This window comes from Lichenostomus cassidix, chromosome Z (genome assembly GCF_008360975.1).
Source record: "Lichenostomus cassidix isolate B80296 chromosome Z, HeHo_3.0, whole genome shotgun sequence".
NCBI classification, from domain to species: Eukaryota; Metazoa; Chordata; class Aves; order Passeriformes; family Meliphagidae; genus Lichenostomus; species Lichenostomus cassidix.
The window spans coordinates 24,705,887-24,720,948 of record NC_139511.1 but is presented as its reverse complement, the minus strand read 5'-3'; the positions used below and the strand labels follow the sequence as shown (position 1 = coordinate 24,720,948).

General features: G+C 38.6%; 1 protein-coding gene across 17 annotated transcripts in view; it reads left to right on the top strand.

The window, feature by feature from the left end:
* ELAVL2 (ELAV like RNA binding protein 2) overlaps positions 1 to 15,062 on the top strand; it is a 93,350-nt gene that overhangs the window by 65,271 nt on the left and 13,017 nt on the right. For all 17 annotated transcript variants that reach the window (XM_085043821.1, XM_085043810.1, XM_085043806.1 and 14 more), the window contains one exon: positions 2,375 to 2,478. In XM_085043821.1, the coding sequence (XP_084899947.1) occupies positions 2,375 to 2,478 (104 nt within the window). The remainder of the gene's footprint in view (positions 1 to 2,374; positions 2,479 to 15,062) is intronic.

Sequence of the window (15,062 nt, the reverse complement as noted above, 5' to 3'; positions counted from 1 at the left end):
AGTCAGACTCTTGAGTATTTTTGGGAACGGAGACTTCACAATCCCTCTGGTTGCCTGTTTCAGTGTTCTACCACTGTCATGGTGAAAGCTTTTTTTAAATTGTAAAATCATAGAATAAAATTGCATAAATTAATTCAGACCCATCCTGAATAAATTGTGGTGTCTTTTTGGTGCACCTTCCTATGCTAGTGTCCTAATATTTATCAAATTTATCTAATAGAGTGTCTCCAGAGGAACGGTCATGATTTGAATCCTTTTAACAGCTAGGTAAGCTCTTTGTCTGCAGCGGTCTGGGTGTTTCTACTGTGAAAAGTAGATCACATCAACAGAGGGGGTAGGAGAAATAATTTCTTCATATCTTTTTCTCTTTCATCTGGAATGAGTGAGTACTGTATTGGGAACATCATGTATGAAATAGTTTTCTTTCTGAGATTTTAACATAATTCAAGGTTGTCGTTTAAAAGGGTTCCGTAGGAGATTATTAACAAACGCCTGAAATCAGCATTTCTATATTGGGAGATAAGACTGAAATCAGTCATGCACAAAAAGATGTTCCTCTTTTTTGGAGACACCATTGGGAAGAGTTTCTGCAGACAGTGGGAGTGATGGAGGTGACAGGTACAGAAATTGCTCTACTGTAATCAAGCTAATAAGGAAAAAGGCTTCTAGGATAAGTGAATTCACTATCTCTAGGTAGAACTATAAACGAATACAGAAATGCTTTTGGGTATTTCCATATGGCTGGTTATAGAAACATGACAAACTGCTGAGGTTGGAGGCATGAAAAACATGGAGTCTAACCTCCTGCTCAGAGCAGGATTCTTTAGAGTAGGTGCTCAGTCTTCTACCCTGTTGGTGATTGGATTCTCTATTAATGCATGTGTTAACCTGTTCATGGCTCCATCTAGACAATTTGTGGTTTCCTGTGGTGTTTTGAGGGTGAGATGGGAGAGAATGGAAGTGACTTTGGGGTGTGGGATAGTGGTGATGTCCTGATCTTTGGTGCCATGGTAGGCATAATTGGTGCAATATTATAAATGCCAGGGGTGATGGCCTTGTTAGTAAACCCTCTCATATTTAATTAAGTGCAAAATTTCCTGTTGTTATTTTCGCATTACATACTGTTAAATGCTTTCCATATAGATACCATACAAGAACTTGATACAGCGTTAAGTGCTGTTACATCTTTTTGGCAATAAATTAATTTGCCATTTGCGCTTTATGTAATGTTTTTTATCCTTTTATACTGTTGTGTATCCAAGCTAATCATTCTAACCGGCATTTTGTGAACTAATATGTTGGATGCTTCCCTACTGCTTGTTCACAATTTTTTTGACCTTGTTTTGGTGTCTTGGAAAAAAAAAAAAAAACTCCAACAAAGAAACCCCCAAAAACCCCAAACAAACAAACAAAACCAAACAAAAGCTCAGCATATGGGACCGTTTCTGGAAAGATTTGTGCTAATAAAGGATAGTGTTCTTACTAAGTGGTATCCTTTCACTGTGTTAAAATTTTCCACCTATTTGCATTCTTATGCACTAAAAGTACTTCTAAAGTTAAGTATGCTAGTTTGGAGCGGTATACTGTAGGTTTTGAAGTTGCCAAAAGATGACTACTACAGAACTTAAGTGTTTAATAGGTGCTTAGGCAGAATAACGATTAGAAAGGGATGGTTGTTCAGAGATGAGAACTAATTAAAAATGCTTTATGTCCATATGTCATCTGAATTTCAGACACTAAAAAAATCAGAAAATAATACTGCATCTTTAGCCGATATTTAGTTCTTGATCGTATACTTGTACCTGTTGTTTAAATATTGGAGTAAAATGAGCCTTTAAACTCCTTGTTACAGAGAGACTGTATGTAGTGCATGACCAACATCTATAAAGTATTTTGGCTTCCAATTTGGCTCAAATTCTGACATTGAGTGAGTTTCAAATGTACTTCATTTTCAAGCACTAGTCCAAAATTTTGCAACTATGCTTTTTATGTTCAATAAAGAAGTTTAAGAGTGAGTAGGGGATTCCTGATGTCACTTTAAACTAGATGCTTCTGCACATCCTCTTGTGTCTAACAGATCATAGTATGCTCCTGAACCTATTCTCCATATCAGTTTTTAAGTGTTGCATTAAACTGAATGTAGCAATTTTTTTGTTGAACACAAGAACACAGGGGGAAGCTACTTGAAGTCTGCTAATGTTAGTGGGAAAAATCAGATGTTGTGATCTTTCGCAATTTTTGTTACTTGGGGCAGGTACTGTTCTTCGATATAAGCAGTGTTTGTTCAGTCTGTCTCTGTAGGTTTTAAACAGTTAGCTATGCATTGATTGGCAGTGTGTTATTAATGATGACTCTTATTTGTCTTTTTAATCAGGACAGAGCTTGGGTTATGGTTTTGTGAACTACGTTGACCCCAAGGATGCCGAAAAAGCTATCAATACCCTGAATGGATTGAGACTTCAAACTAAGACTATAAAAGTATGTAGTGTTAAAATAATTTAAAGAAATTGAACTGTTTTGACTTCCTGATTTGTTTACCTTCACAATTGTAATGAGTATTCTGCTGATGCCAGTAGAATAAACTAGGATCTAATGTAGCAAATGGTCCTTTGTAACCTGGTTAGATTAAGTATAGAAAGTATAGAAAATTTCATTTTCTTAACCCACTTAACACTTTATATGTATAATCGAATTGTTTTAACTGAGAAATCATGTCATATGCTTTAGATGAAGAAATGCAATATTGCATGTTGTTTGAACACCATGTGCTTCCTCATTTTCTCAAAGATGTGTAACTTCCTTATTAATACTTCAGGTTTTATGTTGCTAGTTTTCTTGCTTGTCTTACAAATCCTTAAAATGAAATGCTGAAATAATTATTTTGGATTTCTATTAATTACTCCATTTCTAGGGCTCTGGTCTTTAGGTCTCTAATGTTTGGTATTCCTGGGCTTTTTTTTCTGTTGTGTTGTAACTCCTCACACACTTGTTTACTAAATTTAGTTTCTCAGATTTCTGGAGACAGAAAACTTGTCATCTCCTCTTTTAATCCATTAATAAAAGACTGAGGATACTCATTTGAACAGCTGAGCTCTGAAATACTGAGAGAGGAGATGAAATAAAGTTATCAGGGAATGCAGAGTTTTGAACATGTTTCATAGGTGTTGGTGCCTGAAGGCAGTATATATTCCAACGAGCCCATTCTTTCTCATTAAACAGAAGGGTTTGCTAGCTGATCACTTACATAGTGACTGCCTATAGTGCAATATATATAGTGCCTATAGTGACTGCATGGTGACAAACTAGGGAGCATGTTTGAGCCATGAAATAAAGTTTACCTCTGAAACAGTTTGTACTTAAAAAGCAGTGCAGAGCCACTGAAAGACAACTGAGACAAAAATAAAGTAGCAGTAATTTTGGCTAAAGTGCCTTACCTGTTCTGGATTCTAAGATTTAATGAAGTGGATTACACTATTTGAAACTTAAATACTGCTTTGTAACAAATGGTGACTCATGGCACACAAGTACAATGGATGAAAGGCATGGACAGATGCTTTGCTGCTGAAAGCTCCCTATTTTGTTTCTGGCATATGCCTTGCCCAGTCTCTTGTTTTCTGCTTTGGGGGAAAATTGAGTAATTTTGTGCTCCAGGACTTTTGAAGCTGCCTTTTGGGTGGTGATGAGAAAGGGAATGTGTTTGTGTTGCAGTAGTATTGTTTTGCATGTGAGACTTGGATTGAGCAAATATGACTCATATGTCCCGGGTGGTAAGCTGGAAGCTCTGTTGACTATATAGGCAAAAAAGGAGGTGGTTATAGAGAATCAAGCCAGGTCTCCCAAGTCAAAATGTTCCCTTCAGGGGGGTTTCAGTGATTTAATTCATGCTGCCAGTACTTGAATTCTTAATCCTTCTTCAACTTGCTAAGGGATTAATATAAAATAAAGTGAAAATTGAGTATACAGATGCAAGTGATGACAGTCATGCTTTTTCTATCCTGCTTTCCCAGGACCAAAAGGTGGAACTGTAGGTTATATATACCAGGCAGTGACCCTTGCAGTGAGACAAAAGTTTATGTCTTAGTTTTCAGGTATTTGTATGTAAGGTATCTTTAGCTAAAGGAAAGCTGAAACGCTGGAGTTGTCACAAGCCAAAATGGTGGCCTCTTAGCCAAAACAGAGAAAATCACTGTTTAATTAGAGAAAGGTGTCTTTAAATGCTGATTGATAATGTTACAAGTAAATTCTGACTCTATCTACCCACATTCAGCCCTGTTGGACTTCAGCAGCACCTTTCAGTGTTAGTGTGCATGACTTGAGTGGAAAAACTGCTTTGCTCTCTTCTTGATTTATTCTTCTTCCTTCTTGGACACTGGGTTCCAGGACTGTTTTTTTGACTGAATTTTCCAAGATCACAGAATCATAAGATGTTATGGGGTTGGAAAGGACTTTAAAGATAATCTAGTTCCAACCCCACCACATTTATCTGTGAAACAGTAGAAATGCCCAACCTACTGTGAATCACTTTGTAGCTTACATATTCCTCAGATCAGCCAGGAGGCAGTTGAGAGCAGAGGTCAAGTTGATGTCTGAGGTCTTTTCTGCCTCTGGAGGCAACGTCTTTGGTGGAGGAAGTCACTTATGAGGTCTCAGTCCCAGGACCTTTGCAGAGATTACTTCCTGTTTATAGACCTCAGTGTTAGTATTTGTCCAGAGCTGATAATTCAATTACCAAAAAAACCCAGAAAAAAACCCCCACCAAAACCAACCAAAACCCCAAAAACCAAAATAACCAAAACAAACAAACAAAAAAAAAAAATAAAACCACCAATCCCAACCTGCTTGACAAATTCAGAATCTAACCCTTAATTTTCAGCTTCAAAAATGTGTATAACTGAGATTTTCATAAATATCTTCAGGTAAAAATTTATTGAATAGGAGTGTTAGTGGATATTTAGGCTTCAAAAGAAAAAAATTAGATATTTGTTCTCTGTACATTTTTGGGACTTCTGTAGGAATGCTTAGTACTTTACTAGATTGATGGTGGCAAGTTTGTTTCTCATTAGTGTACAAAACTGGAAGGAACTTCGTTGGTTCAGTCACAGTGTGATACAACCTCACATTGTGACTGAGCTGAGTGTAATCCTACTCAGAGAGAGCTGACTGTCCTGACCCTGGTGTGTGATGCCCTGGACTGGGGCTGTGACAGGTATGTCTGATCCACAGCTTCTATACTAGCCTGCTGATCACTGGATATATTTGTTGGATCCCTAACAGCATACCGCTTACTGTTCTCTTGAAATAAAATACATTGAAAAATGTGGATTTGCAAAATTCTGGCTTAAGGGTTTTTTTAATATTGGTAGCAATACAAAATCTTATTACCTCTGCCCTTTTTTAAAAGAAGATCCTGTGGAATGCTTTACTGGATACTTTACTGAATTCTTTGCAAAGTATATTAACCAATTTTCAGGTGTGTATCTCCAAAGCAAGTCATAGCAGTCTTAGTCTTGTTTAGCCTGGTGCCCGTTGTGTGTTGTCTTCTCATTTAACTGAATAGTAAAACATCAGGGTGGGTATACACTGGTGTTAAAGCCACTTACAGGTGTGTTAGATATGTGAACCCTGCTCTGCTAGATGGTATTTCTCCATTATTATATAGTGCCCTCTGGCATAATATACAGTTTATCTGCAATGTAAACAGGCAAATGTGTGCTGCAGGTAGCCTCTGAAATTTGGGGTTCATTTAATTATGATTACATAATTAATTTAATTCATTTAATTATGATTACTTCAGTGTAAAAGAGAGTTGCATCTTACAAAAAGTAAAATATTTTCTGTGGCTTCTCTTGGAAGATGATGCTGCTGGCAAGCTCTTTACCTCTGTTCTATTTCAGAGACTGTAAAAATGTGGATTTTTGTGCCTGGAGTGATTTTTCTGCTTGCCTGCTTGCTTGTCCATGACTTTCTTCATTTGGTTTGTCCTGGAAAGATCAGTTCTTCCCAAATATGGAAGACTCAGAGAAGCAAACAAGTTATGAGAGTTGCTGATTTACACATAGTGATAAGAAAATTGAGTGCATGTTTTTGTTGTCTTGGCTTTTGCTTGGGAGAGGAGAAATGCTCCATAGCTTCCCCTCCCCTTGTTTAAGGGGTTTTTATGAGAAAACTCCTAAAATGAAGAAAAGATACAAGTGAATTTATTGAGAGACTATCTGAATAGGAGTATCTTTCAATGTGGAGTAAAAGAGTTCTGCGTTAAAAACAAAGTATATTAAGATTCTCTGTCTAAAAAGGAGAGGGCAAACCAATGACCTGTCTTTGGACTGTCTGAGAGCTGTGCAAGATGGTGAGTAGGAGGCACTAGACTTTTTAACTAGACTGTTAGGGATGGGTAGCAGGAGGACACAGAATATTTTTGGCTTTTTTTCATGGGTGCCTTAATGATGGACACAGCCCTTTGTGGATCGTAGCTGCCAAGAGGACTCTGAAGATGACAGTAATGCTTGTTACTCTGATTTGAGGGCCTGAAGTGGCAGAACCCCTGCACGCAGGACCTGGCACTGTCTCACCAGCATTCTCTACTAAAGTTCTCTTAATGGAGAATGCTGGAGAGACATGTACAGGTGTATGCAAATATATGTTGGAAAGGGGGAAAAATTGTTTGTCCAGGCCAGAGGCCTAGGAGTTGTCTTTTTTTATAAGATAGCATTTGTAAGATGGCTGTATTCTACTTAGCCTAGTGCTGTTTAAAAGTCAGTTTTAATAAGGTGTTCCTCCTCTGAAGTGTTTTGGATTATTGGGATGTTTACATGAGTAATTATTACCTGTCAGGGGAATAGAAATTTCAGAAATGTTTTATCTAAAGTATTAAACCTGTAGGTTTTCTTCCCATTCCCTTATTATTTTGTGTGTAATGAAAATAAAAACAGGCTTAATGTGTAACAGTCTGTTAGCTTCCTGTTGGAATGAAGTTTGACAAATTCTTTGGCTGCAAGCACAGGATGTTCTACTTTGCCATCTTCACTTAGTTGACTGCCCCACTGTAGAAAGTGGCGTAATGAGAAGAGCCAGTTAAGACTTTAGTAGATGAGTGAATACTAAGAAGTCAGCTTAGCAAGGGAAGACTTGAAGTGAGGGGTGTGCTGCAAGCTTATTAGTGTTCTTTGCATCATTAGCCTTAAAATTTGGCATTATGCAATGGAATTTCAGTTGGTGCCTTGAATCACCATTTGGATTTACACCAAGACTCATTGTAGAGGAATTATGTTCTAACTTAACTGTTCAGTAGCTGCATCCTTAAGAAATTTTACCAATGACAATTCTCTTGAAAACATTTTGTATACTTAATGGAAAATAGCAAAATACTTAAAGGTACGTGCTTTCTTTATTTCTGAGTTTAATGCAGCAGGTCAAAAAAGATTGAGTGTTCCTGTGTTCACCACTGATACTTGCAGACAAAAATTTTGGTAGCATCACTTTTTTGTGGTGATTTTCTGCTAACTAATATCCCTGGGTAGCAATGAAGTACACGAGTTGTGTAAAAAGTCTATTAAAATACCAAAGGTGAGTGAGCTGTGAAGTGAGAGAAACCCTCCTTACCTTTTTTTTTTTTTTTTTTAAATCAATTCCCGCTTCCCCCCCTCCCAGTATTAAAGAACATTGATCTAGTAAGGAGCAAAAGGGAATCCTGTGTGAAGGTTTAATTAAAGCTAGTGAGTTTCACTGATGTTGTCAATCAGCAGAGACTGAGAGAAGGGCTGTGGTGCCAGAGCATTTAGTGGTCTTGACAGAGTAATTAAGTACCTCAGGACTTTATTCCTAAGGTAAAATTGAACTGCTCTAGCAGATCTGAAACAGAACAATTTTTCTTGGAAGAAAGGTATAGGTGGTTTTTTGCCTTAAATTTGTGCAGGAGTTACATAAATTATAATTATTCAGTCTTTTAGCTATATGAACAGTTAAAACTTTGACAGCATTTTCATTTTAATACTACACATACACACACACGCCTTTTCACCCCCAGGTAAAATGTGTTCTTCACTGAAATTCAAATTTCAGACCTTGAATGTTACTTAACTAGCTTGAGCTGGCTGCTTGGTTTTTATGTAGCTGAATAGTATTGAGAGGAGGATTCAATTCTCAATGCATATTGCAGTCACTTCCTATAAACCACCTGATGGCCACATGGTTGTTTGTTCATTCACACACAGTGTCAGGCCATACCACGAAGTGTGTTATTGTCACCTTCAGCTATCGCAGTTTCTTTTCTTTTGAGCCCCAAGTGCCGTGTTGCTGCTGATTAGAGTGTCTGACAAGAGCCCATCCCTGTTTCTCTGAGCGAGAGAATCCTTGGACCTGGGCAGCTCACCCTGAGGCTGCTGAGCAGGTTTGCAGCCAAAAAGCTTCAGCAGTTCAGTAAGGTCCTTCCTGAGCTGCACTGTGGATTCCTGACACAAATGGACATACCAGAGGGGGCCAGCAGTACTGTGTAGAGCTGATGAGAGTCTGCAAGCGTAGCTCAAAAGCCAGGTTTTATGCAAGCAGAAACAACAAAGCCAACAAAAGTTGCTTGTTGCCACTGAGATTAGTGCTGGATCTTTGTGCCCTGCCCTGCCCATGCTATGCCAAGTCCTCTTAAGAAGGTTGTGGCTTTCTGCATGGATTCAAAATGCTGTAAAGGCCAGGTATGGAGATCTGACCATTGTTTTCAGGGGGGTTGTTTGTTTGTTTGGGTTTTAAATTATTACTTTTTTTTATTTTGTTTAAAATACAGTATCTTTGTAGCACTGTTTTTATTGCTGTAAAATATGGTTGTGCTTACTTTTGAACTTATGGCAGTCTTGAGACAAATACACCTCTGTTAAGATAGCAGCTTTCAAGGTTTTTCATCTTATAAATGTTTATTCTGTTGTCTTTCATCCATACAGTAATAGTTTTCCCAGAAAGGTTGTAAGATATTCCAGTGGACTCTATAAGTTGCAATGAATATGTTCTGTGCATTTCTAGATGTTCCTGTGGAATAGTGCAAGAGTAATGCACTTGCCAGAGTCTCTCTCAGTAGTAGCAGCTCCTTAGGTATAACCTGAGGTTTACTCATTTCCTTCAGGAAGGTAATTGAGGTCTTCTGTTCTAAGATTTTATTCCTGTTTATGTTATTCATGTGGAGGGATTAATATTATACTATGTACGCTTTCCCTCCCTGAAAGGTAACTGCTTTTTTTTATTCCTAGTGTGTCTGAAATTCATGGTGCTCTCACTATTTGAGTGAGCATCAGAATCATGAATGTGAAGTATGAAGAAAGGTCTTTTGACCCTATAAGAATGTGAAAAGTATGAAATTAAAAGTATTTGGAGACTTCATCTCCTTTCTTACATTTTGTTTGTACTTAAGTCAAGTATTTCTTATTTTTAGCAATACAGTGATAGTTACTGACTGCAAGTTTAAAAATACTCTTCTGTATTGGTCCTTTTGAAGGCAAAACAACATAATTGCTATTCTGTGATTGTAGTGGGTAATTCCCATTTCAAGTTTTATGTCCGTGAACTTGATTGTTTTTTTTTTTATCAGAAGTTTATGACCCTGATTTAATGTAGGTAAAATGTAATTGTTTACAATTACAGTTTCTTTAGGACTTCTGAGAAAACCTCTGTTTCTGTTTTCATAGGTAGCAGGATTTCCAGCTGGTTTCTGGTTTTAGCATACAAGTACATTTGCTTCTGTCCACCAAGTGGTGTTTTGGGTGTCAGTTGCTTTAGACCAAGGCTTCTGAAAGCCTGTTTCTGGTGTTCCTCTGTGCTACGTATGGCAGCATTTTATGAGGTCTTCCTCTTTGAGCACTGTGCTGTCCTTAATTGGTTATATCCTGAGGAAGCCTTCTGGTCCTCCTTCTCTCAGACATGTAAAGACTGGTCTTAAGTCTAAATTTGTCAGGTTGGTCCATTCAGGCTCTCAGCTGAGTGGCACCAGATGTGGATCCCATAATCCACATCAAGGCTGTGACTGGCATGGGTTGTAGCTGTTAGAGCTGGAGCACTTCGAGATGTGGACTGAAACAGTGAAACCTCTTCTGATAATAATGCTGAAGGCTTTGCTTCAGAGTCCATTTTTTCAATTCATTCCCTGTTGCACAGCAGTCTGTAAAAGCAGGGCCTTTATGGGATATGCTTGTATTTATGAGCTAAATCTAAACTTGTAAGTGAAGCCATGTTGAGCAGTTTCTTTTTGTAGTTCCGCAGAGTTGGGTGTGAGTTGCTTTTGCAAAGGGAAGGCTAGATTTCCAATCTGCTCTGTCCACAGAAGTGTGCTACTGCAGACTTCCACCATGAGCTCAGCACAGCACATACATGTTCAACAAGGCAGTCTTGTGTATGCTGGGAAGAGTGGCCTTGAAGCTTTGTTTGGAGTGGAACAACCTTTATTTGAGGGGATACAGGAAGTCAAATTGATGAATATACAGCGATGTACTCTACTGTTCCAGGCATCAGCCTGTCACTGGCTAGTGACAGGTCAGACCTCATCTCTGTGGTGTACTGCAGCGTCTTCTTACTAGAAATCAAATTAAGAAGAGTTCTTGAGTTGTGGTATCTCATACAAATTAAAGTGCAAGTTAAGAATGCTTGCCTGGCACAATGGCCTCTGAGAACATTGCTGTAAGAAAAGGCAGTATGTCCTTGTTTTTATTGTGCTTGCCAAGGAGGCATACATGGTTCTAATGTATTCCTGTTCTCAATATAAATCTGTCTGCTTTGTAGGCAGGTTTAACCTATTTTCATCTGCACATACTAAATGGCAGTTTTTGGTAGGAATTTTTTTTTCCACAGAAACATGCATTTTGAAGGAACTGGATACTGCTCTCAAGGGCAAGTAGTGCTCTAAGCAGAAAGATTGCAGTTGACAGTAATGAATGTAAATATGTACTGAAATACTGATTTTAACATTTAAAGATTCCAGATTTAAAGACTTTGAAGAAAACATTAAGTAAAAGTGTTTAGGAAGAAATGATACTACATTCTTAAGTTCTTTGTGAGAATACAAATATTATGTCCTCTACTTGTAATAAGATGTAAGATAAAAGAGCGTGGTACTGAGGTGTCTGTAGGTAGTAGCAGATAGTAAGAAACTGAAACATTTACTTGTAGGGACTGTGCCACTTTATTATTTTTGGGAAGTTCTCTGTTTAACCTGCCAACTTTCACAGTTCTCACTTGAGCATTGTAAATCAGTTCATCTTGATGTTAAAAAATTAAAAATTAAAGCAGTGAAAATACTTGGATTTGGTAGCGTAATGCTTGCAGTTCTAGAAACAAGTCTTTCCTACTAACTGCAGTGGAAAATTTCAGTAAAACTGTTTTTAAATTGGTATCTCCAGAGTGGTGCTGTTCAGTGTTGTACAGTGTGTGTCATCATTCAATATTTAAAACTGCAGGCTTTCAGGCTCTTTCTTGACTTGCCTTGTGTTCGGTGGTTTTGACATTGCATAACTGTAATATGCACCTATTGAATTATCTGTGGAGTTAAAATCTTGGCACAGCTCTTAATTCAGTCCATATAAAAATTGTTTAAAGAGGCTAAATCTAGAACTGTCAGTAAGTAATTACTGAATGAGCAAGGTGACAAGATGTAGTCTGGAGAGTCTCTGCTTTAAATTTGTGTTACAAGTGAAATAGCTGGACTTTGACATAAAAAATGAAGAGGGATATGTCCCATGTATAGCACATACTCTAAGCAAGGTTCTTTTCTATAGAAATTAGTTATACCACTAATATTTCTTAGTGTCCTTGTTTTTCTCTAGTGGTTCTGACTTGAAGTAATCGTGGATTACTAGTAAAGTTTTTCCAAAAAAAGTCAAACTTAAATTACATCAGGTTTCTGAAGTTACATGTTTCTTTGAGATTTCTTGCCTGACCAGAAGTTCTGGTGCTTAGCAAGATTGTTAAATATAATGTTCAGATATTGGTGATGAACCACTAATTTTAATTTAATTTTTATTTTGTTATTCCTATGACTAATGTGCCCAAATTCAAGTGTGTCCGAGACTGAAATAGTTCATGCCTCAAACATTGATATAAAGTTTTGCTCATTATAACAAAAACGGTATAAAGAATCTACAACCAAAGGGACCTCCCTGAAGGCACCTGACTGGGACTTTGGACTGAAAGTTACACTGCCAAGATAAGATATTACTGTTCAATCTTCTTAACGTAGGGGAGAAACAAACAAGGCTGAAGGGAAAGGAACACATCCACAAGAGAGTCAAATGAAGCAGAGATTCTTCCCCAGCTGAGTTTGGGGTGGGGGAGAGCACAGCCCACAGAAGCCAGGTTTGCACAGACTTCCCCCCCAGCCGAGGGAGGAGGAGGTTTTCGGGTGCATGGCATACCCCCTGGTCTGAGGCAATAAACACCCATTCATCCTCTGTTACACAAACTGCCCAGCTGTGGAACCCTCAACCCCACAGGCCACATCCATGGGACTTTCACATGAGGGGCAGCTGAGGGGGAGTCACAATCCATCACAGACCCCCCAAAGTGCTCCCCAGAGGCCTGGCACCAAAGGACTGTACCTGATGCAAGCAGAGTCTGCTGCTAGAGGCTGTCCCCTCTCCTGGGGGGACATGCCTGGACATTGCCCCTGGCCTGAGTGTATATTAACCCGTGGGATTCTATGCTTTTTGGGGTGACCATCACCACCAAGAGCAGCTGGAGAGGATCAGTGTAACATCATTGGGATCCACAGATGGTGATATTTTCTTTATTCTGTATCTGTCAACCTCTTTCTGTCCCCCCCTCTATTCCTACTTTTCTTTTCCTCTCTTTCCTTCTCTCTCTCTCACATATTTACTATCAAATAAAACCCATACTATTGACTGTCTGTGGTCTCATTTGCACCTTAATTTGGGCAGAGGTATTTCTAAGAACGTTAATAACTGGATCTTAACAATGTGTCAGGTGTAGTCACTGGGATACTTTCTGTGTTGTGTAATCTGTGATCAGCATTATGTTCTTAGATGTGAAAAATACCGTGTAAACACACTTCAGGAATTTGAAGGTAATGACACTGAAACTGAATTAGTAATAGTTGTGTATACTGGTTAGAGCATTTATTGCTTTCATTTACTTGCGCTCATGAAATTGTGTTTAATGTAGGGCTTGACTGCCATGTCAAACTCTATTTGAAATGTCTTTTACCAGCGAGGGCATGGGCAGTACTGGATCAGCTGTTACCATGAAAGAACTCATAGTGACTTACCAGAGGAAAATGAGAGAGGTTTGTAGAAACTGCTTTGTGTACTGACAGATACCAGTTCTGTAGCATAAGGTAAACTGGCAGTAAGTTTGCAATTATTTCTTGCAGGTTTTTTCTCTTCTGATAGATGCTGTGAGTTTGTATTCTTAATATGTGGCGACATGTGTCCAGCAGTGTGAATTTTCTCTTCTCTGTCTGGCTGGGAAAGCAGTGATCGAGCTTGATGGGTACCTGGTGCCCAGCCAAGGTCAACCCACTACACAAAGACAACCTTTGTTGTTGCCTTTCAGCAACATCTGTCAGTTTTCTCAGCTCTTGCAGGCACAGCCTTTCAGGCCCCATGGACTTCTCTCTGTGCAGTTCAAGCATTCTTCATTGTGATCCTCCACCATTGAGGGCATGTGTTCTTGTTTCAAGCTTTTCTACTGCTCTTGGGCCTGGAATCCCTGAAACTCCGTTTTGCTAATAAAAACTCAGGCAATGAGAGTACTAAGTGTTCTATCCTTTTTTTATGTCCACAGTCAGCAGTTTTCCTGTCCTGTTCAGCAGTGGATTTGTTTCCTCAGTCTTCCTTTTGCTGACAGATCTTTTTTTGTTGCACTTCAGGTCTCTCACCAATTTCAAATCCAGCTGGATATTACTTTCTCTAACTTCATCTGTGCGTGATTGGAAACCATTTATATTTCTGTTTTCACATCTTTTACTCATTGGGTTTATGTTGGAGTTTATTTCCTTATTCATCCAAGTAGGTCCCCAGACACCTGTGCTTGATTTCCAGCTTGCTAGATTTGGATTAGAGGTGATTCTTCAGTCACTGGAGGTGGCAAGCAGGGACATCAACATGGTTTCCAGACCTAAAAGCAGCTTAATTTGTAGGACCTGTGGTATCCATGCCTGTGCTGCCAGGCTGCTGTAATCACCAGGGAGGTCAGGGCGATGTGTGGGTAAGAAGAGAGAATTTTCATTTCATTTTTGTCTCAGTTGAATTTGAACTGCAGATCAACAGACTTTGTGAGTTACTTACTTTCTTCTAGTCTGCTTAAGTGTCACTGACCAGTGGGAGGCAGGGTCAAAATCTTTGGATATTAAGCATTACCTCACAGGTCACTTACTTTACTTAAATTTTTTTTCTTTTTATATGTCTTTTCATACAGATCACAACTCTGTTTTTTCTGTTTATTTTATCTTCTATTTTATTCTGTCTGATGTGTTCAATTATAATGATTTTGACAATTAGGAATGGGCTACTCATTGCAAGGTCCAGTTACTGCATTGGATTGCTTAGAAAGTGGAGCTATTATATGATCTGTCACCATCTATAGAACTACTTCTAGAGCAAAATCTGGATAGTTTGGAGACTGGGAAAACAAGCACCACAAGGTACAGCTTAAGGGTCTTGGCAGGCCTTTGGTGTCTCTATTTGTACAGAATTTTTTTGTCTTGTTTGAAAAGAGCTTGTGAGATGAACACTCTGTAGCCTCTGTTTTGAGTACTCACAAGTGTGCATGCTTAGCAAGCAGCTTTGTAACAGGTATTCGAGTTCAAAGCTAATGTAAAATCTAAAATACCTCTCTAATGTTCAGCTAACTGTGGGAGTTTTGGTTTTTCAGTAGTGAAACATTGTGTGACCGGCAGTTGCATAGCTTTTCTTATTAAATTTAAAAATAAGTCACTGTTTTTTGTCCTTCCTTTGCTGATGGTCACTCCCAGGAATTGTCTATTTTCACCAGAGGACCAGACCGTATGTGTATGGAAAAAGCTGTATGGACAGCTGGAAAAGGATTGCATAGGACACTATTCAGTGTATCTCAAGTTC